Source organism: Cygnus olor, chromosome 4, assembly GCF_009769625.2.
Source record: "Cygnus olor isolate bCygOlo1 chromosome 4, bCygOlo1.pri.v2, whole genome shotgun sequence".
NCBI classification, from domain to species: domain Eukaryota; kingdom Metazoa; phylum Chordata; class Aves; order Anseriformes; family Anatidae; genus Cygnus; species Cygnus olor.
Window position 1 is genome coordinate 30,232,568 of NC_049172.1, and position 27,813 is coordinate 30,260,380.

General features: G+C 37.0%; 1 protein-coding gene and 1 long non-coding RNA gene across 3 annotated transcripts in view; both read right to left on the reverse strand.

Annotated features, from left to right (window-relative positions):
* RXFP1 (relaxin family peptide receptor 1) overlaps positions 1 to 17,070 on the reverse strand; it is a 55,631-nt gene extending 38,561 nt beyond the window's left edge. The window contains exons 1-2 of one of the 2 annotated variants that reach the window (XM_040555183.1): positions 16,554 to 17,070; positions 14,927 to 15,326 (exon numbers count right to left, since the gene is read on the reverse strand). In XM_040555183.1, coding sequence (XP_040411117.1) covers positions 14,927 to 14,975 — 49 coding nt within the window. In that variant the 5' untranslated portion in view covers positions 14,976 to 15,326; positions 16,554 to 17,070. The remainder of the gene's footprint in view (positions 1 to 14,926; positions 15,327 to 16,553) is intronic. The other variant, XM_040555182.1, reaches the window with a different exon arrangement.
* A 2,021-nt stretch (positions 17,071 to 19,091) lies between these two features.
* On the reverse strand, positions 19,092 to 27,532 carry LOC121069655. Its single transcript, XR_005819542.1, has 3 exons — positions 27,392 to 27,532; positions 23,953 to 24,264; positions 19,092 to 19,273 (listed from the first exon to the last, which is right to left on the reverse strand). It is a non-coding gene; the product is annotated as an uncharacterized LOC121069655 (long non-coding RNA).
* Between the last annotated feature and the right edge of the window lie 281 nt (positions 27,533 to 27,813).

Consider the following 27,813-nt stretch of genomic DNA (forward strand, 5'->3'; position numbering starts at 1 on the left):
CAGGGGTTGATGTCTATACAGTTTAAATTGCAAATAATGGCATTTATCTTCTCACAGCAGCATTCAATGGACTTCATAGAGTTTTCTAGAAAGTATTATTTAGTTAAATGGTATTAATTCCTGAATGAATTAATGAATATTTTCTGTCACAGTTCAAAAATAATTATTTGTGAAAGAGTAAACACAGTAAGGGATTGTGTAATTTTATGAATTCTCTGGAAATGCATAACCTTATGACACCGATTCTGAATCTCTGGATCACTTGTTTTGTGCTACAGAGGATTACTCTGGCATGTAAATATCTGACTAGGAAGGAAGATATCAAGACATCAACACTTAACAGCATCATCCAAGTTTAACTATTGAAAGTACTGGTCTTTGTCCACTGACTTGTTAACATCATTTTGTTTATGCAAAAAAAGACAGAAGTTTGAGCCCTGCAGATCACAGCAGATTTATGAATGGAAAACCCCCAAGCCTCTGAGGAAATATTTGGCAAACTTGACAAAGGTAGGGAGGAGGTAAGAAAGTAAAATCCACTGTAAAATGCTAGACAATATTCAAATGTTTATCTTTTGGATTAGGGAAACTTAAACAGTGTTTTATATGTGAGTAAAATAAAGATAGCACGGCAACAACAGCAACAAAAAAATCTATGCTTTTTATTTTGCACATACAGACTGTTCTGACACCGGAGTTTATCACGTCAAGATGATCTATCATACCGTCTTTATCATGCAATATTAAAGGTGTCAACCTTACTACCTGTTACTCATTTTCCAATACGAGAAAATTGAACCACTCTTCTGATAGCTTATGTTTCATTGACCTGTCTTTTTAGCTGCTAAACTTCCCGATAGAACAGCTCTAAAATTATTGATTAAAGATTATTTCAGCATGTCACTAGCTATCTGAGTGTTAAATCAGAAAAAAAAAAAGGAAAGTTATTTTGTGCTCCTTTTATTAACCCATATGTCTCTACTAAATATGTGTATCAGACTTCAAAGGTACCCCTAATGTTTTATGTGTTCTCATTCACATCCAGGATAGAACATCTCGGCTTTGCTTCTTACAGCCAAACTAGCACTGTAAAGGCATGTGACCCCCTATAACACAAAAGAAGTACCATCAGCAAAGCATATAAAAAATTAACTTGGCTTAAAAATATAAAAAAATTCTGTTTTATAACGAGCAATTTTGGTATAATATTGTGATCTTCCACTGCTGACAGAGAAGGACTGGTGTCCTTCAGAAGGATGGCAAACTGTGCGGCAGACAGACAGATACAGGAAGATAAAAATTTTTAAATGTGTATAAAGAATTTAGCTACAAAAGTAAAAGCTAGATAAAAAGAGGAACTCAGGACAAATTTGTTTAGGCCTCAATAGTGAGGATGAAAAGTATACATCTGTGGCTGACCTGATTACATCAAAAAGATTGCTTTTACAGATATTCCAAGAAAATAATATATATATATCATATATCCTACGTAAAACCACCTCTTGCTCTCCCAGTGACATAGAGATAATTTCGCATATTTCAGCATTTTTTTTTCTCAGAATGATCAGAGTAAATATTAAAATATTTGCAATGTTCCTAGAACAAATGGAAAAGATAGGTGAAGTGGTATCAATACAAATGGCAAAACCAGAAACAACCTGTCAAGATGCTTGCCGTCTCTTTACAGGATAATGTTCCAGAGACTAGTGCATGTTCATGATCCTGCAAATCCAAATCTGTTTCTGACTGTCATGTACTTTGCAGTCTCCCTCCCTGCCCCCAGTCCCAATTCTTCTCAAACTTTAATAAAGAAAACAAGAGAACATGTCATGCACCTTTTAAGCTAGTCCAGACCTGCTGTTTTGAGGCACTTATTGCTAAGGCACTCATCCACGACCTTTCCTTTACCTTGAAGAACGCAGATAACTCTTCTGTTGGTCTTGAAAACATGAGACTAATTTAACACTGCCGAAGTTTTCCTTTTTTAAAAGGAATAAGCCAAAGCTGGCTTGTCATCTAGTTAAGATGGCAAAACTGTCTCCTCTAGAGATGCAGAATCACTGAGGAAAGAACACAACAGCCCCTCTTTAAGATCTTAAGATCAAAGAAACCAAGAAGAGAACATATTTGGGAAAGAACAAGATATTCTCAGGAGAACACAGCTTTCCTTCAAAATGAATTGATCCATCTAGCTCACTATTTCTGTGCATTCTTTAAAAAAACAACACTACATGAACTCTTGGAAATAGGTAGTGGGTCACAAATGGTATTTGAGAAGCCAAGTAAGAGATGTGCACTAGAAGAAGTAGTTAGCGCAGTCACTCGTAGCTTCCATAAAAAAAGGGAATGTGACTCGGTCATGGAAAAAAGACTGGGCTGATTGGACAGAACAGTTAAACTAATGAAAGCAGCGTGACTCACTGCTTGGTACTTGCTAGTCACATGAGTCTCAGTTGTGTTACTAGAGGTTCAAATAAGGGCATATCATGATAGCAGGAAAATATTTCTATATTTTCCAAAATTATAATCAACTGAAGACCCACTGTCAGGAGTCCAAAATGACTCTTAAATGCTATCAGCCAAGTTAGCTAATATGTTTGTCTTCACTTGGAATAAATTATCAGTTTGAAAGTGTGGAGGGTGAGGAAATCCAACTATTTTTAAAAAGTTTGAAAAGATTACAAGGACTGACAAATGATCATGGTGCTGAAGAATACACCCTGTACTTACTATCATGGAAAGTTATTTTACTAGGGCTACAAAAGCCCTAGTTTTTCACAGCCTAATGTAATTTTATCAAATGGGGAGGCTTTTTTCCCCCCATAACCTATCTTATCTGTTACTAGTACTGTACTTCTATACCCAATGGCAAATGGGCTAGAGCAAGGGAAATCTGAACATTTTATTTTGAAATGGCTGCTTTGAAACAGAATATTTCCTTTGTCTTAAACAGAAGAGTCAACAAAGAAAATGTTAAAGTTGAAATTGATTTTGCCTGTCATTTTTGTTCTAGCCTGGGCACTTCAAGATGACAGGAGATTAAAAAAATTCTTTTCTGCTGAAAGTTATTTGAAGGGCCCATGAACTGGCTTTCAAAAACCTTTAGTGTGATATAGAGGAGGAGAGCTCATAGGACTGTAACCTTTATTTTCAAAGATAAGTCATCAGAATAAGGTTATAAAACAGGTTTATAACTGAGTTCCTTTAGTTTGAAAAAGGGGTAATTGATAATTGATGAAGAATAATAATGACAAGTTGTTGACCAAACAGAAGCATTTGAATTGCTATATGACAGGAAAAAAGATACAAGAAGATCTTACAAAGACAATAGATTTTTTTTTTTAATGAACTGTTCTCTGAATTTATTCTCTGAATTTTCATCACAATAACATCTAGAAGTAGATCATATCTAATTAATTATTTTTTTCCAAATTATTCAGCTTCTTCCTATTAAACAAGAAATTGTTTGGATCAATTTATGACAAAGACCAAGATGAAGTTAGTCCAGTTTCAGGATAAAGGATGAAATTAACATTTTTATGCTTTTACTTAACTTACTACAGCTTTCTCAGCGGAATGCATCTTTTTCAGCATCTAATTTTAAAGAGGTATCAACTTTGGGAGAGAATTTTTCAGGAAAACGTTACTAGTGATTTCTGTCACTGTGTGATGGGAATCCTATCCTATTAAAATTCTAGCTATTAACATAAAAATCAGTAAGTAATTATTAAAAACAGATTATATTTTCATATAAGACTAAAAAACAGTTTACTCACTTGAACGCGCTGTTAATATATGCATTTGGAGTAACTTCCTTGGGCAAAAATTGTTGACTAATACATGCCTTGTTCTAGTGATGATAGATACTTTAACATTAATACTGGAGGCAAAACATCCGTGGCTTAAAAGATTTCAACGTCTGTACAAGATCTCCACTGGAATATTAATCAAACTGTTATCATTATGTTGCCTTCTCCTTAATTTGCTCCTCTTCCCCTTTGCTAATTGTTCAGTCCTGATGTCTATAATTTATTCAGAATCTCAAATGGTTGCAACAATTTCATTTCTAAAACCCTAGTCGTTTTTTTATATTTTGGCTACTGCTACCAGAATTACATTTTTCAGTTGTATTGCAGTCCATTTATGTTTACTTGACCGTATCAGATGTCATTCTAGGAATGTGCAGTACTTGAATTACACACACATAAGTTAACAACTAACTGTACAAAACATTTGCTTTCACTAAACGCAGTATAGAACAAAGGAGTTTAGCAGAAAAGATGCATATACTATGACTGCCTATTTTGCATGCTGATCCAGTCATTATCTTGGATTTTAATTTCATATTATATCTTTACATCTTGCTGTGTATTTCAGAATGCCTTCATTTCAAGAGCAGCCTCCAAAGCTGCACAAAATTTGCACTATCTTTTGCAAAATATAGACTCCAATCTCATAGCAACATTACTGAAGCTAGTTATCAATTATGCCACGGCTAATTCAGTCTAATTAATCCAGCTATAGCACTGGAAGATCCTCTTTGTCGAACCGCCAGATAAATCAGCTTCAGGGCCAGAAACTGCAAGCAGAGCAATTCAGGCTGGTCACATGGCACCTTGCCAGAGGATTTGGCTCTACACCTTTTATTAATTTGTCTTTTTTGTTCTGCTTACAGAGAACTTAGAACAAAAGGACTCTAATGCACAGAAAAGAGCTTAAAAAGCTGTTATTATCTGAAAAAGCCCCAAAACGTAGTATAATGAATTTTAACTGGAAACTCAAATTTTGTAAGGCATTCCCAGAGGATGAAGGCTCAGCACAATGTCTGACACAGACACAAATTAACGTGCGGAGACAAGCCTCTCTGTCACCCCCCTTTCCCTCCTCTTCTTCTCCCTGAATACACAGAATTGAAATGATGCCTGACTATTATTTTGGTAAACAATGAGTTTTCTGGTTTTTGACATTGTTTCCAAGGTAGGCTTTCATTTGCCCTACTGGTTTTGTTTGTTTGGTTGGTTTTGTTTGGTTGTTTCTTTTTGCATTGGTATAATTCCTGTGGTGTCACTAATTTCTGTTTCACAGTAGTGCAGTATCAAGTGTGGACAGATGAAACACTAGGGTTTTCTTTGCGTGGCTTTAGGCCTAGAACAAAAATGAAGGTACCAGTGTAAGTGTACTAAATATATTGCACCAGGTAGCACCATCCCTCCTGAAAGACCCAGAAAGGCATTAGGTAGCCATCAGACACAAGTCCCCTCTCAGAGACTGATTCTGTCTCACAGCCACCGTGGAGCAGATTTGGGTTGGTTCTGCAAGGCCCAAAATCTATTTCAAATAATCACTTTTTTCCTCCTTTGCAACACCTTATTTATGAGTTTAAACACTTACATTAAAAATAAATAAATAAATTCTCTAGGCTTCGCACCAGGAATAGTGTTTTTGATACTCTGTAATACCAGGAAAAAAAGCTTCTTATTTAGCAGCATTTTTCCTAACTCCTACCATGCCTAATGGTATGCTAATGAAGTTTTTTTTGTTTATCTCAGCAATCACATAATTTGAAATGTACTTTAGCCAAGAGGATCAAGAACACTTGGTTATCAATAAATTAGTGTCCCTCAAGCAACAATCACTCATGACATCTGAATAACCAGCACTCCGAATTTAAATACCTAATGACAGTGATGAGGGATTACTGGAGAGAAGTTCACTTCAGATGTGTTGCTTTGCATAAATTAACCTGATCAGCCTGATCAGCCATAAGTGATTGTAAAGTAAGCAAAAGTGAAATACTGATTAGTGGAAACCAAACCATTCAAATTAACAAATAACAGATGTTTGTAATAGAGCTGTTAAGTTTCCATAAAGAAAAGGCAGCTTTAGTTGATTTTCATGAAACACTGTTATGTACAGGGGAGAAAATTTTGTACATGGGTGCACCCATGCATGCACAGAAGAAAGAAGAAAACTAGGAGATGAAGAAAAAGTACTCATAGTGAAGTCCTAAGAGAAAGCTGCAAGAAAAAAAGTGAATGAAATCAGTAATGCGATGAACAGGGGATTTACTTGCTGATACTCTAATTGTACAGTGGTCTGAGAATCCATTGTTTGAAAATGAGCAGAAGAGCAAAGAATTATGTGACCGTCATTAACTGCTCCTCATAACAGAAAACAATCTACAAGGTCTTAATGTTTTGCCTAATGTCTTAGGTCAAAATGGGAAAAATTGTCTTCGTTGTTTTTTTTTTCCCCCTCCAACTGAAAATTGTGACTTAGCTGTAACTTCTTGTCCACATTTGGTACGTTTTTTTGATAGAAAAAAAAAAGAAGAAAAAGACTGGCATAATGAATACCTTGTCATATTGGTAAAAGAGAAAAAAATTGAGGACAGCCAGCCTTACTTTGGACTAAAGGAAAGAACCTGAGGAAGGGTGGTAGGAGATTTTATTTTCTTTCTCCATCTCCTACAGTTCTTTAGTCCCTTATTTTTCTACAGCGGCTTGAACCAGGAAAGCTGCACATCAGCCACACTTTCAGAAGTCACAACACTTTTTGTCTTCTCTCAGGTAATACAAACTGAAACAAATCTTTTTAAAATAGAGTTAGTAATTCTGGTAAGATTCAGGTAAGCTTTCCCTATCTAGAACTCCAGAGAGTGAGAGGAAAAAAAGAATGTTTTGGGAATCTTATCCAAAGTATTTAAAATATGAAACATAGTCTGTTTTTTTCATTCCTTGTGCCTTTAAGAAAAGCTGAAAGGATTTTTATGATAGCTCTTACAATGGATTTAAGCCAGCATAACTTAAAGTGAAGCTCTGAAGCATACTTAAGACTAATTTTGTAACAATAAAAACATATTCTTTCTTGGTGAGCCCAAGACAGGATTATCTGATATACTTTATTTATTCAAATACTTTTGTTACTAATAACAATTTATAACTATTAAGAATTCAAATTTAATATAGAAATACAAGTTCAGATTTAGGAGGTTGCTATAAATCTATGTGATCCCATCCTCCTAAAGTGTTATAAAATGCAATTCTTTTTTGTTCTATTTCTGAAGTAAAACAAATTGAAAATATTTTAGGGAATTTGCCTTTCATGGGTTCATGTTATTACTTTGAGAAAAATACGTTTGGGGACACTGTGCTTCAGTAAATGAATTCTTGGATTCCAGCTCATGAATATTTGGTTCAATTTAAAGAAATCACCCAATGTCTACTATATTTTTATTATGAGCAAACATCATTCACCACTATTAATTGTGATGCTCCAGTTAAAGTGCTATAAATCAGAAGTTATCTCAAGCTCATAGGGTTTCTTACTGTTAAAGTGAATAGTGTTAGCTAGCTCACCAGTGATCAGAGACATCTGGCTTATTTCTTCTTTTGCAGACTCTAAAAATGTGCATGCAGATTAAGATTTCAAGATGAACCTTTAGATTATATAAAATCATTAATGTAAATAGAACATTAGCAGCATATAGGTGTAAGTTACATGGATATTAATTGTTCACAATGAAGTTAGAAAAGATAATGAGCAACTGCACCGAGAAGTCTGTCTCCAATGTAGATGCAGTTTGGCAAAACAATGTATTTGCATGGGCTTCTGATGGATGTAGCCCCCACACTGTCTCTACCTCCATTCTCTCGACCCCAGTCCAACTGAATCAACACATTATGAAGCCCTTTCCTGACACTGAATGTTTTCTCATTGTCAACACACATGAAAGCACGCTCTGGGAAAGAGCTTAAATTAGAGCAGTACTACCGTCGCCCACCTCTAGCATGGCACAGGAGACAGGGCTGGGAGGAGGAGAGGCTTGCTCAGACCATGATCTGCTCCACCACCCTAATCCCAACACACCTTTCTGTCAGGTCTCTGTTCACATCTGACATGCCTGCTTGGAGGGCAGGCTTTCTGGGGCATGGCATTCAGAAGGGTGCCTGCAAAAAGGCATCCCTGGTCTCAGCAGGGATTTTAGCACACAAGCACAATAGCTGTATCACACCATTAGATAGGGGACTGAGAAGGCAGAGTATTGCAACACAGAGTTTGCCAAAGGCTTTCTGTAGCTAAATGCTTTGACAGACATCTTAAATCACAGGCAACAGGATATGAAAGGATATTTATCATGTAAAATCAATGCATCTGTATACAGGATTACTTTTATTGTTTATCATGTTAAGGACAGTGACATGTACTTTAAAAAAACAAACAGAAAACAAACAAACAAAACTGGAAGACCTTAAGTGCATTTGACCCTATACTATTATCTGTAGCCTATCCAGTGAAAGCATTAAATATTTTTAATTCCTAATGCTTCCCTATATACAATATACAGAATATTGCTGGACATATCTGGAGAATAAATGCTAAAATGGAAAATTTTTATTATGATACATTATTTCAATGAAGATTTAATTCCTAAAAGGATTTTTTGTTTCACTAGAGATCTCAATCCAGCCACATTTATGTTTTATAGGTTGAATATGGCAGTTGTATCAGTAACAGTATATTTGTAACTTACAAGATCACGTTCCAGTACTTAAAATAGTTTTTGACAGGACTCACTAGTAAGGTCAAATCCTTTGTAGCTGTATCGTATTTAAAAATATCTTTTATATTTTCCAAAGCTGGAGATCCACAGAAACAAGAACTATTTCTCTGTGTGAGAAGCCAACCTGGCTAGAAAGTGATGTGAAACCAGTGAGTACGTACATGATTTAAAAAGAAAAAGAACTAAAACAAAAATCAAACAGTGAAAAAACCTAAGAAATATCTAGATGGGCATGCTAGAGAAATCATCAGCTATTAATAAAAAAAATAAATTCTGAAATGTATCAGGAAAGGAAAAACCTCACATGACTTGTAAGCCTTAGAAGTGCAGAAAATCCAAACTGTTCAATACCCATTTCTGCCATGTAGTTGGAAAGAAGGAAGAGGTTGTATTCTTTCTGCATGATGTTGAAAATCTGTACCAAAGATAAAGCAGGATTTCTAAGTGAAAATACTTTCAAACCAGACATAGGAGGGATTTGAAAGGAATTAGTTGAGAAACACTTTAAAACTAATTTTGTTATATAACAAGTTTTGAAATCTGAAGAAAATACCAAGAGACTAGAGGCTTGTAGTGTTATTTGAATACAAGCAAGGTCTCTGCAAATCAGTGTCTATAGTTCCTAGGTAAAACTTCATAACAGTTAATTCACGTCTTACCATGGAACTGGAGACAAGAAAACAACGTGACGAAGTGTACTTTCATGATAGAAGAGCCTTCCTGACTAAACTTCTAAAAATGCAATCATCTTTGTCAACTGTATTGCTATTAATTTTCCCAGACTAGTCAAGATGTTTATCCTACAATCACATGGCTTTTAGATTCATTGAGGTAGTCCTTTCCCTTTTCAAGTCCCCACAGATTGCTTTAGATTACAGTTTAGGTTAAGGCGTTATTACTCAGGTGGGGAGCTGAGACATTGGCATATGTATGGCAAATGTTTCCGCTAATTTTAGGTTTCTGAATCAGCTTCATAGATTACTTAAAGCACAGCTTTCACAGATTTCAGTGGCAGCTGTGAAACGATCACTGCTACATCAGGATTATCAAGATGACAGCTAGAAAACCTGACATATAATTATTTTCCTTTTATGAAGCATTTAGAGCATCCCTGTTGGGAGTAAGAAACAGGAAGAGAAATCAGTTTTCCACAGCAGAGCTCAGTTGCCTTCATCACATGGACATCATTTTACAATCTCCAGCCTCATTCCCAATTTACCTTTCTTTTCTGCCACAAGTTAACATGGTCACGCAGACAGCATAATTCACCACACATTTCTCACTCATTCTTCAAGTGCAGTCCATGGAGCACAAATTCTTGGGGAGCTACAGCATGAAGAAAATGTACTACGTGCACATAGGCGAAATTAAGTTTAGGAATCAAGATGAACGATGCCAACACTGAGTTTGTAAAATTAATAATGTTATTTGATGTAGGTAATGTCCTGGGTTCTTAAAGAGGAAATCAGTTTTCCTCCCACATTTCATAACATGACACCACGCTGCACCACTAGTTCAGAACATTTAGCTCTACGGACCTGAAAGCATTAATTATCAACCCCTGAGCAGAGGTGTTATGCAGGAGGTAGAGACATTTTGCAACGAGACAGTAAGCAATGTGATAATTCTAAGCTTCCTTCCAGGCTTTGTAGCGGAGCAGAGACTCCACCAAGCACAGCTCCTTTTTCCACTCAGCCTCTGACCTTATTCTTCAGGCACTCTAGTCTCCTCTCTGAGCTCCTTGTCTTTTCCTTTAATTAATTCACTGTTCCCTGCTGGCTCCCTTTTACACTGCCCTTTCCCTCAGCCTCTACCATCTCAGACTTACAGCCTTTCTGATTTCCATTTTCCCTTTCTAAGTACTGTTAGCTTTTCCCTTCACCTCTCTGCTCCCTTGTCTCACCTCCCTCTCCCTTTAGCCTCTACTTTAAGTCTCCTCACTCAGTCCTTCCCAATACATTTTCATCTTTTCTGTCACAACCAGAAATGTCTTCCTGATCCTCTCAGCTTCGTACAACCCCACCACCTTGAACAAGTCATTTCAAAGTCTGATTTGATGGCTTAAAAGAATAGGGCACACAGCACTGCCAGGACACCTTCCCTCCGATCACTGGCGGCAGTTTCTCTGATGAGCTTCACGCTGGTCTCTAGCATTAAGGCAAATTATTGGAGAAGCTTCATTTTTACATGATGGCAAGTAGGCTTGAATAGGCTCATCCCCTCTAGTGAGGATGGCCTGTAAGAGCACTGTCTCTCAGTGATTTTGTGGGGGAATACCGCAGAAGCCCTTATTATTTTAAGAAAAGTGATTTTCTACTGCAATCACTAAAGAAAGGGAATATTTTCAGAAATTTTAAGTTCTGAGTGGTTACAAAGCAACAGAGAAAGTACCTGTGGACATAAAAAGATTTGGTATCATTGTTCATACTGTGCAGATGGTGCACTGACAATTTGCTTTGCACAGAAAATTGCTATATTCATATTTGGGCTTTGCTTAGCAAGCACAGAACACTTGAATTTCTGATAACAGAGGTACAGAAATCTTTATAGTAGGCATGCCGTTTCTCTAAGTTCTGTACAGAAAGTTAAAGGTACACTTTGGTGCAAGATTATTCCCTTCCCCAACAAATTTCAAACACCTGATTCAAAGCAAAAGGTATGATATTTGCTTAGCACAGGATTTCTGGAAGCACTCAACACAGGTGAAGTACCAATTCCTCTTGAAAAATTCGAGTGATTTTAGTAAAGTTTTACACAAGTGTCTTTTTTTCTCAAGGTGGAAAAAAAAGTCCTTGCTGCACGTTAAATTTCAGAGCACATGATTAAAGCCTGGTAGAGTCACTATAAGGAGTTAAGACAGGTTGGCAAGTTGGGTAGCCCTGCGAGTTATAAATGGAGAGGTGCAAGTAGCCTTGCCCACACAGCAGTTGCAGGCAGACCAGCCTGTGCAGATGACAATGCTGTAACTTTCAGAGCTTCACTTCGTCACTGCATGGACTAATTGAAACTAGGGGAAATTTTGCTCAGGAAATCTTGTTTTCATCCCTGATTTTCTGTAAAGACATTAATTTGTGTTATACACATCGATATATGAGAAGCACATTTTTCTTCTAATCACAGGGAGGCCAGTTGGATTAATGCCCAAGTTAAGTGAAAGCAAAGAGAAATTAACCAAAAATCATTATTACACAATGATTATTAGAGCTCGTACAATGGCTAAAGTAACTTCACTTTCCTATTTACAAATCTAGAAGCAGTCATAAAATTTGTTACAAAAGATGTAAACGAGAGCACGATCATAAACATGCACTTCTCCAGAAGACTTGGGATGGTCTCTGTCCCGCGTTTGACAGAAAGTATTTGGTATAAGAGGCCCTGGCCTTGAAAACAGCTGTTATGTGCATGAAGCACAAAAAGGGCTAACAACTTTCAGATGGTTTTAATAAAGGTTTCCTTGTCATTTTGAAATGAGGGTAAGGAAAGGGAAAATAAATAAAAAAGGAAGAACATAGAGAGGAGGTGGAGGGAGAGTTGTAGGCACAAGCAGAAATAGGATTGGAAAACTTCAGGTAGGAGCACAGAGCACACAGACAGGTTTAGAATAGTAACGATCTCTTCTGCAATTCACTTTGAATAGTTTAGTTTCAAATACTAGTGTTCCATTTTAATTTTAATGTTCAATTTAAATACTAATGTTTAATTCTAAATACTATTTTTCAATTTTTCTTAATGAATTGTTTGAAGGTCAGTTAACAGCCAAAGTCTAGGAGGACAAAATAGCTTTTGTCTCCAGAAGGTTAATCAAAGTGACTCTAAAGACAGGCACCTGCACTATGGTGGTTGAGGTGATTACAGCTGATTATTTTACTAACAGGGAAGATATGGCAGCACCCAGCACGGGGCCAGCCACGTGCCTAAGCAGCCCGTTAGCTTTGCAAGTGGGGCGAACACTCTGGCAGGGTGCAGTGCAATGCTGCCAGAACCTGACCCTGACATTTGCTTTTTACCATGGTAAAATTGATGCTGTTGCACCATTGAAGAGCGTAGTACAGATGCTGCTTTGTTTTCAAAGAAAATCCTCGATGTGGTATAGTACAGTCCACATAGGACTCTACTGCATGCAGGCACTTACCAAGAGTTGCTGGTATATAAAAAGCTACATTTCCACTAGTTGTTTGCCTTTTTAAATTATTTTTTCTCTTTTTTTTTTTTATGAGGAACATAAATTTTTCATCTATAAAGATTTAATGAGGAACTTAAAGGTGTAGGATAAGATAAAACAGTTATTGAAATTATTTGGGTGCAACTGTAACTGCTGAATGGGAAGTTAAGCAGATGTTAATGGCTATGGGGATGTCAGGCAACAGAAACTTTTGTAGGACAGTTCTTTCTCATTTGACTGATTTAGGAGCATCTCTGAATTGTGGAAATAAATAAATAAATAAATAAATAAATCTCTGCAGCTGAGCTTCTGGCAGCCCATAAACTACAAATTCAAATTCTAAGCACAGCTATACTTGCTTCAGGAGTGTTTGTTTTAATATCAGTTAAAGACTTGAGCAAAGTTTAAATCCATTGTGCGGATGAAATCAACTGACTTGTAAATGTGGTTACAGTTCGAATTGCTGGCCAAAACTGTGGAAGGCAGCAAAGCTGTGAGCTGTGCTTTGAGCAAGCTCAGGAGAAGTGGCACTAAGCAGGAAGTAATTTTGGTGCAAAACAGAGCACTAGCAGGCAGCAGGGTCTCCAGGCATGCACACTCTTTAATTTGTGACTGCACTGCTTCTCTCTTTCCAACAAACCTAGATGAGCCATGCAGTTTTCTTCTGTGATTATAGTACTCTATAAATGAAGAGCAAATAAATACCTAAAAACATAATGGCCATCATAACTACAATACTAGAAGGCCTGTAGTCATTCACAGCCCTCACCTGCAGTCCTATTTTGCAATATGCTTTGATGTATTTTGATAGGTTTTTTAAATTCTACAGCTGAGATGAATTTAACACAGCAGAAATTATGCCTACGATAATTTGCACATCTTGTATAAATGTCTCAACATTTTCCTGTTTTGTTAAAGAAACAGTAATGTGAAAGGCTTAATTTGTTTGAAATTCTTTAGCTTTTATTCTGCATACCTTGAAGTGCTACCTTGAAATTTTGGATTACTGCTCATGGATAGCACAGCTGCATATGAAGCCATACTTTGCTTACAGGCTTGTTAAGATCTCATTATCATTGCCTGCTTAATTCCAAATACATTCATATCACTGTTTTTTTTTTTTCATGCTTGCAGCTAGCATATTATGTATTCTTCCAAAACATAATAGAACTGCTTAGAATTTTCCCACAAATTTAACTGAGCCTTGCAACCATCAATATAACTGCAAGTGGGGCTCTATTTCCCACTCATAATGAGGGCAATGTCCCTTATAAATCTTATGTTACATGGCATAGTATGTACAGGTAAACAGAAACGGGTTTAATTTAAAAGCAACAGAGAGTCAGTCATTGTTCAATACAAAAGAAGGTGGCAGAATTCAACCTTACATTGTTAGCAACCCCTTGGAAAAAATCAACAAATTTGTTAATTTCAGTTACAAATTTACTAAACCATTACTTAAGTATCTAAGTAGTGCAACAACAAGCAAATTTAAGTATACAAATGACAACTAAAGGGAATGATAACCATCAAAAATCCAACATGTAGATCTGTATCAGCAGCTGCACAGGATCAGCCTTACCCAAGTATAAAGCAGCACCTACAAAGGGGATACTCAGTTGGAATGAGGAAAACACTATTAAAGCAAACACAAGGTCAGGTGAAACTCCCACCATACTGAAGTGGTCTGCATCTGAAAGAAAACTGAAATTTTATTTGGTCTACTTCCTGCATACTACACTGCTTATCACACCAAATCAGATGGTAAAAAAATCCTGCTACCTGAACACAATCTACTTTGCAAGAACTACCAATTCTAGTAGCATTGCACAGTATCACTACAAACTGCTGGATGAAGTCTAAAATGTAGATTTCAAGGCATCTGAAATGAGTTGGTTCTATAGGTACCTTCATTAAATATTTACACCAAGTATTTATGCAGTTTAAACTGTTTCTTATTTTTGAATTTCAGCTCATAACTATTAATGGCAATTCTCAAAGCAACAAATACAAAAATATTTGATCCTTACATGCAGCTAGTAACCTTGAGAGACTGCATTACACTTAGATTTTATCAAAGAATAATCGCCATGAGCAACTGTAAAATAACACGGGGATATTATAGTTTAAAAAAGCTACTACTAAAGTTTATTAGCTATATTCTGTGCAATGTTCAAAGAAAAAAAGCCAGGTGTACTTACCCTTTGTTCCAATAAGCAAGAATATATAGAAGCAGTAGTCAGATGTCATATCTGTCCCTCAGCAATTTAATGAATAAAGTCAATAAACGGCGTCCCTTAAATTGCACCCCAGCCAGTGAGCTGCTGGTGCGCTCTGCCTCTGACAGTCTTCAGCAGTGCATGAAGCAAGCTCCCTTCTCTCTCCTGGCTTCCTTGCTTGCTCTCCTTTGCACTAGGTCTCCTTCTCTCCCCCCTCCCTGGCACACAGACACAAACCCCGCAGCAGAGATCTGGGAGAAAGTTTCAGGGGGCACCCCAGCTCCTCAGGCTCTTCTTTACATGCCGTGGTCTGCTCTGTCTGGTGGCAGGCAAGGGCTGGGCTGTGTGCATGGACACAGGTCCACCCTAGGGAAAGCTGCTGCTGTACAAAACACAACCAGATCCAGAGAATTGTCATCAATAGTCCCTTTTTTTTTTTTTTTTTTTAAAGTTGCAATACTTCAAGAGGCTCAAGAAGTACGATTTTATTTAGGCAAATCTGTTTGAAGCTAAACATTTTGTACAGTTTAGATAAAAGCTGGTGGTTTCTCAAGTAAGGGGAAGTGAAATTTATAAACAGTCCCTTTCTAACCATCCGGCCCCTCACTGAAATACAAAAAATGCACAAAGTAATTTATTTCCAATAACAGCATGTCAGTATTTTTACACATTAACCACTCTTCATGACTATTGCTAAAGGAAACAATCTGAGGGAGCAAAGAGGGATGTTCAGAAACATATACTGCGTGGGACTAAGATTTTTCAGATTCTTCTTATTTAAGTACATTGAGACATTCCTCTCTGGCCCTGTTTCCAGTAGATCATGCAAGTATTATCTAAACTTGATCACATATATACTCACACAGGGTTATAAATCTCTTTTAATGATGTGAAGGCTAACACTCATCAGCACAATAAGATATATTTCAAACAGAGTCAGTGCATTGAGGTGAACTCAAGGGGTGGAGCTAAATTTCATCTGCCCTCAAAGAGATTTTTTTTTTTTTTTAAATCTTGATGGTTTCAACAGCTTGCCAGGATGGCACAGGTCAGGCAGCACTGGTAACATGCCAGCAGCTACCTCAGGTACTTAGGAAGAAAGCATCTCAGACTATGGAAACATCCATGCATGGACACATATATGAAATGGCAGGTTTAGAGAATCGGAAAAAATCTTTATCATAGTAAAAAGCAAAGACCACATTGTTGCTATGGCAAAGTTGTCTGCAAAATAGGTTTTATGAGCTATCAGTCTTTTGGTTTCCAATATAAAGGAAGACAGAATGTAGAACGGGTAAAAGGTTCTTGTCTATGGAAGACCCCGAAATTCTGTTGGCATCCACTGTACCAACACTAATATTAGGCAGCATAGGGATAAAAATGGATTAAATGGATTAGGGACCTATGAAATATTTTCTTTATAAGGTGGGGATTAGTTTTGGACCGCGTCAAATAGAAACAACCATTCAAGGGTTGACATCTAAATTGCTACTCTAAAAAGGACTTTCAAGGTGGGAAAGTAAGAGGAAGAAACTGAACCAGGAACATGAAGAACAGCAGAAATACACTTTCAATAAAAATAATTGGAAAAATAAAATAAAAGTTCTACCTCTTTACTGCAGGATGAGACAGAACAGATGCTCTAGAGAAAAGTTCCAGAGAATGTTTTTTCTATTTTTCTATATTTTTTTTCTATTTTTCTATATTTTTCTATTACAGCTTCCTTTGTGGCCTTCTGCTTCTGATTTAGTCACCTCCATTTAAGATTGGAATTTGTATGGTTTTGGAATATTTTAACCTGATAATACAATGAAATAAGTGAGCTGTTTCTTAAAAAAAGTCTGACCCACTGCTAAAAAAAAAAAAAAAGTCAAGATTTTCTACCTCAGAGTAAGCAGAAAAGCACCAAAATGCAACACATACCACCCACATATATTTTCTGATGCTCTGCCTCCAATGGGGATTGTCACTTCCAGCTAATGCCTTCCTCTTTTTCAAGGGCCTTTAGCAAGGATACTCATTAAAGTTAATTTTGTTGCAAACACTTACTGTATGGAAAATCCACTGAGATCTTTCATATTCTACATTTCTTATACATTCATAATAAGAATACATAAAACAGCAAAAGTTCCCAGCCTTTAGGAGAGAACCATAAAAAAAGAGATGCCCATTCTCTCAGTGCAATTATATTCCAACCAAGAAGATACAGTTAGAGAGAAAAACAAGTGCACTTGGAATACAGAGCAGAAAAAGCAGGAGATGGAAGCTCATCATTATAACAAAACATGAAGTAGACATTATTAGTTTTTGAAAAATAGTTTAGGCTTACCTTACTTGAAAACTTTTTTTTTTTGTGTGTGTGTGCATTTGAAGGGCAATAAGGACTTTCCTCCTGCCTAAAACATAAAAAGCTATAAAATGTTGGTGTTTTAGAATTTTGTTTTCAAGAAAACAATAGTCTTATTATTCCCTATAGAAAAAAAAGAGATATCACATTAAAATATTAATTATATTTATAATAATATTTATATGATTTATATTAGCTAATTGAGCATATACATATGCTAGCTGTTTGATTTTCTGTCTTCACAGCTACCTGGCATTGGTCTAAAACTGCAGTTTTAAAACTGTTGAAACCTATTTGTGGGGGGAAAAAAAAACAAACATTCAACTAACGTTGTTTCACCAGTGCCACCAACTATCAGAAGTCATTAATGAACTGTTTCACTAAATCCAAATAATTATGGCTTTTATTTTACTGAGAAGAGTCGCCTCATGTTTCTGTTAAAAAGCATTAGAAATCAAATTAAGTATACAGGGTTTAGAATAAAATGTTTGTAATTATGAAGCACTATTAGATAAGCATTGTTGGTGTAGTTCTAGTACTTCATAGTCTTTTTTTCTACAGTTCACATTAGGTATTACGTAGAAGGAATTTCATACAAGTAAACAAATCATACCTGTAAGCATCACTATTGTGAGGATCACCATTAAAAAACGAACAAACAACACAACAAAACAACCTGTAAATCATCGGCCCCCACGGAAATAAATTAGAATTTCTTTACAGCCTTTCAGGAAGTTAACTAATAATTTTTCCTCAAATTCTGACCGTAACATGTTGAATGTTACAGTTGACAAGCTTCAGGCAGATTCACCAGTACAGAAGGAAGGAACGGTACCTCTAAGTTTTAGTCTATGGGGCACGGAGCAGATAGATGTATATAAAGTCTACCTGTTACAATGCAGATCTAAGTACTACAGCCCTACTTAGAGTTATTTTTGCTCTTTCCTAATGTGGGAATTTTCCTTGGTTTAATTAAGAGTAGTTTCAAGGATGCATTATGTTGTGTATCTAAACAAGGACCCACAATAGTTACGTCAATGGTGATTTTATAACCCTAAGAGCTGCTCATTAAGCAAAGGAAATCTTCAGATGAAAATACTGTCAGCTGTTGTCAGCTGTTTTGCTGCCTGAGTGAAACACTCGAAGTGCAGAATGATCACTGAAAGCAAAGTTGGGCCCATGTTGCCATCCACTGTCATGAAAATACAGTTCACATACAGAAATGATGCCCCAGAAAGTAAACCTTTTGCTTTTTCAGCTATTTGATGGACAAACTTTAGGTTTTGTATTATAGCAAAGTGAGTAATTAATATACAGATAAGGCTTCAGAACATAGCACTTAAAATGTAAATTCTTCATTATATATGTCAATCCTACAGTCCCAAAGATTTAACTGTGCAAATGAACTTAATTGGCTTAATTATAATTAATTTGCATTGCTTTCAAAGCTCCATCAGTATGCTTTGCAGACAGTGTGAGTGAGAATAAGACATCTATATTTTACATGGTAACTGTTACCTTTGGAGGATATACTCCTTATTTAACACTTCCAAACTCCCCAAGTTCAGAGTAAAGCAACTCTTAGAAAAAGTACCTGAACATTTAAGTAGCGTAAGCACAGAAGGATAAGAAAAGACCTCATCTACAGCAACTCTTCCCAAATTGTAAGCTGTACTCAGTACATTTATCGATCTCATACACTTGTGACTCAATCAGTATTGTTGGAATGTGTTATTTTTTTCATAAAGGTTACTGTTCCCTATTGCACAATTGCAGAGATTTAATAGGATTTACCTCGCAAAACCTGAAGAGTGTGGGACAGCTGACCTAATGGTCCAGACTAACTATACAGGGACCTTTGCAGTAACATCTCGTAACTTCTCACTTCCTTCTCCGGACCTTCTTATCAGCACAGTCACAGCTGAGCTGGGATTACTGGCATTTGCTTCTGGAGGCAGAGACCTTCCTCTGCTGGCTCTCTCCTGAAGGGGATATAGTAAAGATTAAATTTTTATTTATTTATTTTTTGATACATACGTATATCCACCAAGTGTCTCAAAACAGAAAGAGGCAGATACCAGTTCTGCCAACATAATTTGAAGCTAAAGCAATTGTCCAGAATTTGTCTCTAACAGTGCAGAAGAAAGACAGGGCGGAGCAAGATTAGTTTGAGATAACAGAGGAAGAAATTTAGAGGAAAAAGTCAGTAATGAGTCAGTTAATCTGTTCTCCCAACAAACAGGACCCTTCTTGTACCTCTTGCTTTCCCAAGGCCCTATAAGGGAGGCCACCTCCCAGCTGTGATGCGATCCTAACTCCTTCACTAGGTCCAGCGCTGTAAATGCAGAGGGGAACATGGACTATGAGTTTCAGTTTCTGTAGGAAAAAGGCAGAGAGAAGGGGAGGAAGGACTCAGGGATTATTACTTTCCTTTACAGCTCCTTTTCTGTTTGAAAATGGGTCACTAGCTTGGCTGTAGATGGTGGTGTACAAGCAGTATATCTAGCTAGCTCTGAGCTTACTGAAATGCTTTCCTTTCTTCTGCAAAAGGCACCCTGTGCTGCCAGAGGGTTTGGTGACTATGTCCAGCTACCTTCCTTAGCTGGGGTGGAGGAAGGTGCTCAGTCTGAGCAAACTTCCTCGCTGCCTCCCTCATTTCCCCTGTTTTTCTCCAGATATCAGCTCTAGTTGGCTGTTTTGACTGAACAAAACGGTAGCTCACCAGCATGCTTGCCTCAAAGCTGTTGCTGGAATGTAGGATACATTTCTTTCAAAATAACCAAACATACAAGCTTTGTCAATGATATTTTTGACTAATCAGCATTTCTAGTCTTTTGATTAATTAAAGATTGTAACAGTAGTTCTATGATTGTGTGTTTTTACAGTCGTGATGTCAATGTCTTTGGTAAATTACTATACCATTTGGGAATCTCATACGAATTGTATACAATGTCCAGCTTTTCAGGGTGACTCTTTTTCCAGTTATCTCTGTCGTATTCGGGGGATTACGCTTTTTCTATTTTTCATTTTTTAAACACTAAAGCTTCTAGTTGCAAAGGCAAACTTCCCAAATAAAAATAGCTGAATATACAATTTTGGAAGATGTGAAATTCATAAAATGTTCACTAGCAATGTAATTACATATTTTAACATGAGATAGTATCAAAAATAAAATTGTGGACAGTTATGTCATACTTTGAGAGAATGAGCTCTAAGAACATGCAGCTTATAAAGCTTTGAGGAGGAAAAGCAAAGACTTCAATAACTCAGCTATGAGAAACTTTGTGCTAGAGAATTATCAAAGCCAGCTTCAAAGTTGGAGAGAAATATCTGCGTGGTAGCAGAATGGTCAATCCCAGCAAGGCAGACATCATGCAGGGAAAGTTGTGGGTTCACATGTAAATGCATGGATGAGGAAGGCACTGCCTTTAAGGGCCACTGGCAAAAACCCTGTCCAACTTCCACCAGCTGACTTAAATATTGTCACTAGTTTATATATCTGTCTAGATTCAGCTTAAGTTAATAACCATCTACTACTGAATTTATGATTATGCATATTATTTCTCTCAAGCAACAGGGAGAACCAAAACAGGAAGGTTTCTATAATTTGTTTTCTCTTAAAAAAATGCTGTCTGTGTATATATAACCCTATGCAAACATAGATCAGAGGAGAGTCAAGGTTATCTCATCCACGGATGTATGTGGAGCTCATGTTAAAGTAGGAGCTGCTGAAATGATGAATTATCTGTAGGAATATCCATACCACAGTTTGCCACTGCACTATTGTGAAGAAAATAAAACTGTAAAATGAACCAACCTGTTGTAAAGCAGGTATGATTTCTAATCCAGTGGCTTTTATGTAATAGCTTAATTTACAATTCTAATTTTGATTTTTTTTGCAACAGCCTACAGAAAACAGAACAGAAAGAGCAGAGGGGAGCTGTGAAATTCAGAAATCCCAATGTTATCACCATATAATTACAGGTGACCAGTAAAATAAAATTCTCTTACTGTTAATAAATACTCAGGACCTAAAATCACTGGGGCTTTGAAATTCTTGTTTGGGCTGGTATTTCGATTTGTTCTTTAGCATGTACACATTTGATTCAATCAGCTAAGAACGTACAACATTTATCTCTATCTAATACTGCAGTTTTTGAGAAGCATAAAATGAAAATTGCTTGACAGAGCTAGGAAAGATGTAGGTTTTTGGAACATCTGTCATGCTGATAGCCTGTGGTGAAGGAGTTTACATTAGAAGAGATTTATCTATTTATTTATTTATTTAGTTAGTTAGTTAGTTATTTCAGGTGAGCTTTTCTTTCTTTCCTCCAACTAAATTGTGCATGAAAAAATCAATATTTCTATGAGCAGCTTGAGCCAACATGAGGAATTGATTTCAATTTAATCATACAGTTCAAAAGCACTGTGCATGATACAGGTAGAGAACACATTTTCAAGGTATACCTATAGGTATATATACTATACCATAGGAAGTTATGAGCTCTGACTTTTTTCTTATTTATTTTCATATTTTATTTTTAAATATAGTGGAAATTGCTAGTTTTGCAAGACTGAGTGATGGCTTTACAAAATCAACAATTCAAATTAAAATATTTGCTATCTTCCCCAACCGTCTGGATGACTAATATATTTTTTTTCCATCGGTGATATTTTATTGTAACTATATTTTCTAATACCATTAAGAATATAAATTATAATCCTAAAGAATAGTATGATATCTTTAAAGACTTCATTTAAGGCTTTTTTTTTTTTTTTTTTTCATTTTATCCAAGGCTGATTTCTATGTTAATTCTAGAAAAAATCTTTATGGTAGGGATACGAAGAAAAAAACACTAGACAAGTGCTTGAACCACTAGCCTTGCAGTGGCATGCTGCATCTTGTGCTCTCTTTCTGTCTCAGTCTGGGATTATTTTTGGTTCAGAAATGTAGCTTCAGTAAGAGAAATAGTTCATTCTCTTCCCCTTGATCCCTTGTATGCTCCTCTATGACATGAGAGAATTGAACCAAATCTTCTACATCCTGCTCAAAAGCTTTAAGCGCTGGGCTACAACATGAAAAGAGGCAACACGATCAAAACTGGTTGGTTCTGACCCACACTTATGTTAAAGGAAACAGCAGGGTCAATCATTATGCTTTGTATGGAGGCTGACTATTTTGGTGCAGAGGTATGCTCTGAAATTAAGTCTTCAGAAGGCTCAAGCAGATGAATGCCTAGTTTCTGGATCCTCTTGAAGTAAAGTGAAATACAACTTTCAGGTACTTTAACTTAAAAAATAACAAACAGTGTCTCCCGTAACTAGGAAGCAGCAATGCAGCAATGATTTTTACTTGTATAGAAACTATGTGATTTTGATAATTTAACACTATTTTTAGTTTTAGCCCTTATTGAGTGTTTAAAAGATGTGGTACTTCTCTATAGGTTTTGATCTCAGAGGACTGAATGTACATTTTTTGATTACTTACACTTCTACCCATTTGCTTTTATCTTCAGAGCTCTGAGGAAATACAGATTAACAGTCATTATTCTTTTTTGACTTTGTAATTGTCCCAAATGTTAAAACAAATAAACAGGAACATGTGGACAGAGTTCTAAGAAACAATTACTGCATTTCTGATCTATGCATGCCTGATTCAGGCACCACTTCAATGCTTTGGTCGTAGTGTTGGCTTCCTCCAGAGCTGTATTTCTCTATCAATATATAAAGTCTTCTTTTTTTTTTTTTTAGTTTTAATTATAAAAGATGAATCAATAATTGTGTGCTGAAATAGTTTTAGTGTAAATAATTGAATTCTAATAATATTGAGTATAAATCCAAAACCCTGAGCAGAAGGCATTCAGTGTAAGGACCATCTACATTTAGCACAGCTGCTGACACCCTTCCAGAACACAAAGCAAATTTGCAACTTTTAAAACAAGCATTTGTAATCTGTGATCTACAAATGTGGTGGGAAGCCATACAAACATAGACCTGATTTTAAAATCAGATAGCCAGGTTTTAATAGCTGCAACATATAACAGTTACCCTTTGTTTGGAATCACTGATTCGGTGTGTCTTCTCAAAGACTCAGCACTAACAACACTTATGCTGACTTACGGAGCTTACGTGGGTCCATACAATTTACAGCAGCACCTTTGGCTGCCACATAGATTACTGCCTGCATTGTACCAATCTCATGAAAATATTTTGTGACAGCTAATGTCACATCCCTACAACAACTGAAGAATTACAGTGCGCTATTGTTTTGCCACTGCAATCTTTAGGCATTCACAGCCTTGTGAAATATATGGGGAGATGAAGGCATGTAAAAATGGCAACCCGTGGCAGGGATGTCCTGATGGGGACATGCTGAGGAGAAGGTAGTGCCCTGTAGACTGTCTTGCCTGAGGGCTGGCATGAGCAACACTTACTACCCCAAATCTCACTTGAAATGATATGTTTCTTCATGAAACTACTCAAGGAAAAGCGCATGTTTTTATCCCTTTCTCCAGCCACTTGCTAGTTAGCATAGTGTATTACCCCAAGGTATGATTGAGTTAAACTCAAATCTCGTTGCCTTGTGAATCCTGCAGTACTGGAGGTGTTGGGCACCCATTGAGACCAGCACCTCTGAAGCGGGTAGAAGAAAGTTCTTTACCTTAGGAAGTAGTTGGGAAGGTGCCTGGCACAGACTCTGGCATGGTGAGGTCAGGATGCCTGATCGTCCCCTCCCACGAAGTCCAGCCATCCCTCAGGGGGCTATCTGTGACATTCAGCAGCTGCTTACAATGTCACCTCTCACAGCCAGCAATTTCTCATGTCATGTCCAGCAGTTTCATGTGTCCTGGTCAGTTAGCTCCACCTCAGGTTGGGGCCCAGTCAGGAGGTAGGAAGCATGAGCACAGCTCCAGATTATCACCATTCTTCTCTTCCTTGGGTAAGAAGGCTGCAGAACATGCTTCATACTGTCCTGCAGTTACAAATACAACAGTCATAATTCAGTACAGCATAAAAAACCAAAAGGAGAGAATAACACCTTTTCACCTGCCAAAAGACAGATTTCTGAGGGAAGAGTTTTAAGTGGTTGTTCTTGTGTGATGATCAGTTTATTCCTAGCTGACCTTTACTATAAAATCCTTCTACTGTTCTACCTCTTTAGAACATAAGAGGATGGAAAACTAGAAAGAAATGATGAAATGATGAAGTTAATTTTCAGAATGTGAAATACATAATAGTTTTTTCAAGTCCTGAACAAAAGCTCACTATTTTTTTCCCTGTATTTTAACCTGCATTTAGTTTTTAATTCTTTGGTTTCCTTTCCCAGTGGTCTTAATAACTGACTCAAAAAACCTCTTTCATGGACCAGGCAACACAAAATATATGAAAGTAGTAAAAATTTGGATGACTCATTAATGAATTTCTTCTCCCCGTCTTGAGCAGCTGACCAGTAGGAATTAATGATTCTGTTTTCCAGCACAGATGGAACAATTCTTTTCATAGATGTCTGCAAGTGTTGCACTGATAATCTAATCCTTTATCTGATTCTAGGAATGCAGACAGCATTTGGAAATGGCCCTATATAAACTACAAATTGTTGCAGCTTTATCTGTGCTGTTAATAATAACACCTCTGTCTTGAAGCTGGGGATGTTACTTGGCTTAAGCTAATTCATCCTGCACTCACATGAAGTTTATTACTTTGAAAGAAAACGGCCAAACCCACAGAATTTTGTGGTAGAAATGCAGTGGTGTTGGATACCATTCAGTCCCATGTTACTGTCTAGTTCACATGGGTCATTTCTTTTTGTCTTTAATTTTGGAAATAGTTCCCTGTCCCCTAATTATATGCCTTTACAAATAATTTCCTGTTACTGAAGCAACTTGAAGGAAAATATACATTTGGATTGGGAAATTAGAGTATTTTCACTGAAGCTTCCCTCAGGAAATGATAAAGTATTACAGCATCAAAATTATTACATATGGCTGAAAGACTGAATTGTCAAACATGGAATAAGGGAAGGAGGAAAAGGACCTTGGGGTGTTGGTTGATGAGAAGCTCAACATGAGCCAGCAATGTGGGCTTGCAGCCCAGAAAGCCAACCGTGTCCTGGGCTGCATCAAAAGGAGAGTGGCCAGCAAGGCAAGGAAGGTGATTGTCCCCCTCTACTCTACTCTCATGAGACCCCACCTGAAGTACTGTGGTCAGCTCTGGGGTCCCCAACAAAAGAAGTATGGTCCATTGGATGGCCACAAGGATGATTAGAGTGCTGGAGCACGCCTCCTACGAAGACAGGCTGAAGGAGTTGGGGTTGTTCAGCCTGGAGAAGAGAAGGCTCTGGGGAGACCTTACAGTGCCTAAAGGGGGCCCACAGGAAAGCTGGAGGGGGGACTCTTGGTCAGGGAGTGTAGGCATAGGACAAGGGGTAACGGCATTAAACTAAAAGAGGGTAGGTTTAGATTAGATACAAGGAAGAAATTCTGTATTCAGAGGTTGGCGAGGCCCTGGCACAGGCTGCCCAGAGAAGCTGTGGATGCCCCATCGCTGGAGGTGTTCAAGGCCAAGCTGGATGGGGCCTTGGGCAACCTGGTCTGGTGGGAGGCGTCCCTGCCCATGGCAGGGGCTTGGAATTAGATGATCCTTAAGATCCCTTCCAACCCAAACCATTCTATGATACTATGATTTTTGGAATTCTTCTTTGTAACTGTTGCAAAGTCTAGGAAACCGTTGGGGTTGTGTGTGTGTGTATGAGGCAGCGATCATGGAAAAGAAATTCAGTAGATTTCTAGCAGTTATTCTCAAGTTTTCAAAATCTGCTTAAATGAATGACAGGTGAAAGATACTGCATGATATATCTGCTCATTCTATTTCTTTGGAACCCTTTTCATTGTTAGGTGCTACAGATGAAATTTGTTCTAAGACATCTCATCATCAAACAAGACAGAAGTTGAGTAATTTTTACTAAAATAACCTAATAGAGAAGTTTTTTTTTTAAGAAGTTTTCTTCAGGCATCAATCATGAAAAGTCATTAGATGGGACAGACTACTCTTTAAAATTTTAAAATGAATTTTTGTGTTGCTTTGAATGAATTTTGTGTTTCTTTTGGCATAAGATTCCCATTTAGTTCAGTTCATGTAATTTTAGCCATGTGACTGCATGCACATTTTGCATGTATTTCAACTCTGCTGCAATGACATGCAGATTCTCCTCTGGGGCAAGTGTTCCTCTCCCGTTTATTCCCCATGGGATGAAACAAAAAAATAACATGAAATACTTTGACAAAGAAGCTACCACCTTTAGGCAGTCATTGTTCCCTGCATGTTTATTGCATGTGCCAGACTGTTATTGCTTTCTTATAGCATCTGTATGTAATTTAACCGTAACAGAAATGGTCTGAAACTTTTGACATGTTTGGAGAAAATACAGCTGCAGGGAAGCTTTGGCTTGAAAAGCTGGTGCAGTACAAAATAAAAATAGCAGGCTTCAAAAAAGCAGACATCATAAATCAGAGGTTGTGTAGGTGAACTCTTTTCTGGAATACTGTTTAAAAAGAAAAAAAAAGAAAAAAGAAGCTGAAGAAATCTGGCAACTCCTTACTTACAGATGAAGTATTTAGAATAAAAGTGTAAACTATGCTATTGTAGGGAGAAGAAAGGCAGAGTAATAAAAAAATCAGCTGGGTTTAATCAGTATTTTTTGTTGCCCTCTAATACAAGAAGAGACTGTACTGGAAATGGAAATGAAATCAGATTGCAGAAGATGAGTACAAAGGTATATATCAGGCTTGAGGCCCAAAACTGGAATAAGGAAAGGGACTAAAAGAGGTGCAACAAAGAAGGGACGTTGATGGGAAAAAGAAATTTTTGGACACATAATTGAAAAACAAAGGATAGGGTTGGGACTGTGCTTAGTGTTAAATGTATTGTGAAGGCTGTCTGGTATGTAATTGCATTTAAAGTGCTTAATGCTCTTTTTCTGGATGTTTTCACTCAGAAGTTAAAGGTTATCAGGTGCCAAACATAAGAGCAAACAAAAATGTCAAAATCTCCAGTCAAGAAGGTAAATAACAGTTTGGAATATATATAAATAAGTCAGATACCTTCCTGCTGTCCTGGCCCAATAATCTTCACTTTAAAGTGCCTTGAACTTCTGGCTAAGTTGATTAGAGAGGTTAATGGTTATCTTCGGAGACAGGCCAGCCCATGAATACTTGACCTACTTTCCTGATCATTTGTTTAAATTAAAATCTGTGGAAAAGGGAATTATAAACCAGGAAATTATGCTGAGAAAACACTAAAAAGTAATTAAAGATCTTTAGTGACTCATTCTCTGTTGTTTATCAAAATAGAGATCAAAAGGTAACTTGATTATGGTATATAAACACTTTCATGCAGCTACTTTTGCTGGGTACTAATGGACTGTTTAATGTAACAGAAAGACATAATATGAAGCAGCAGTAAAGAGCTGAGAGCCAGACAAGCACAAATTGGAAATAATGTGTGGCTTTTTAATAATGAGAAT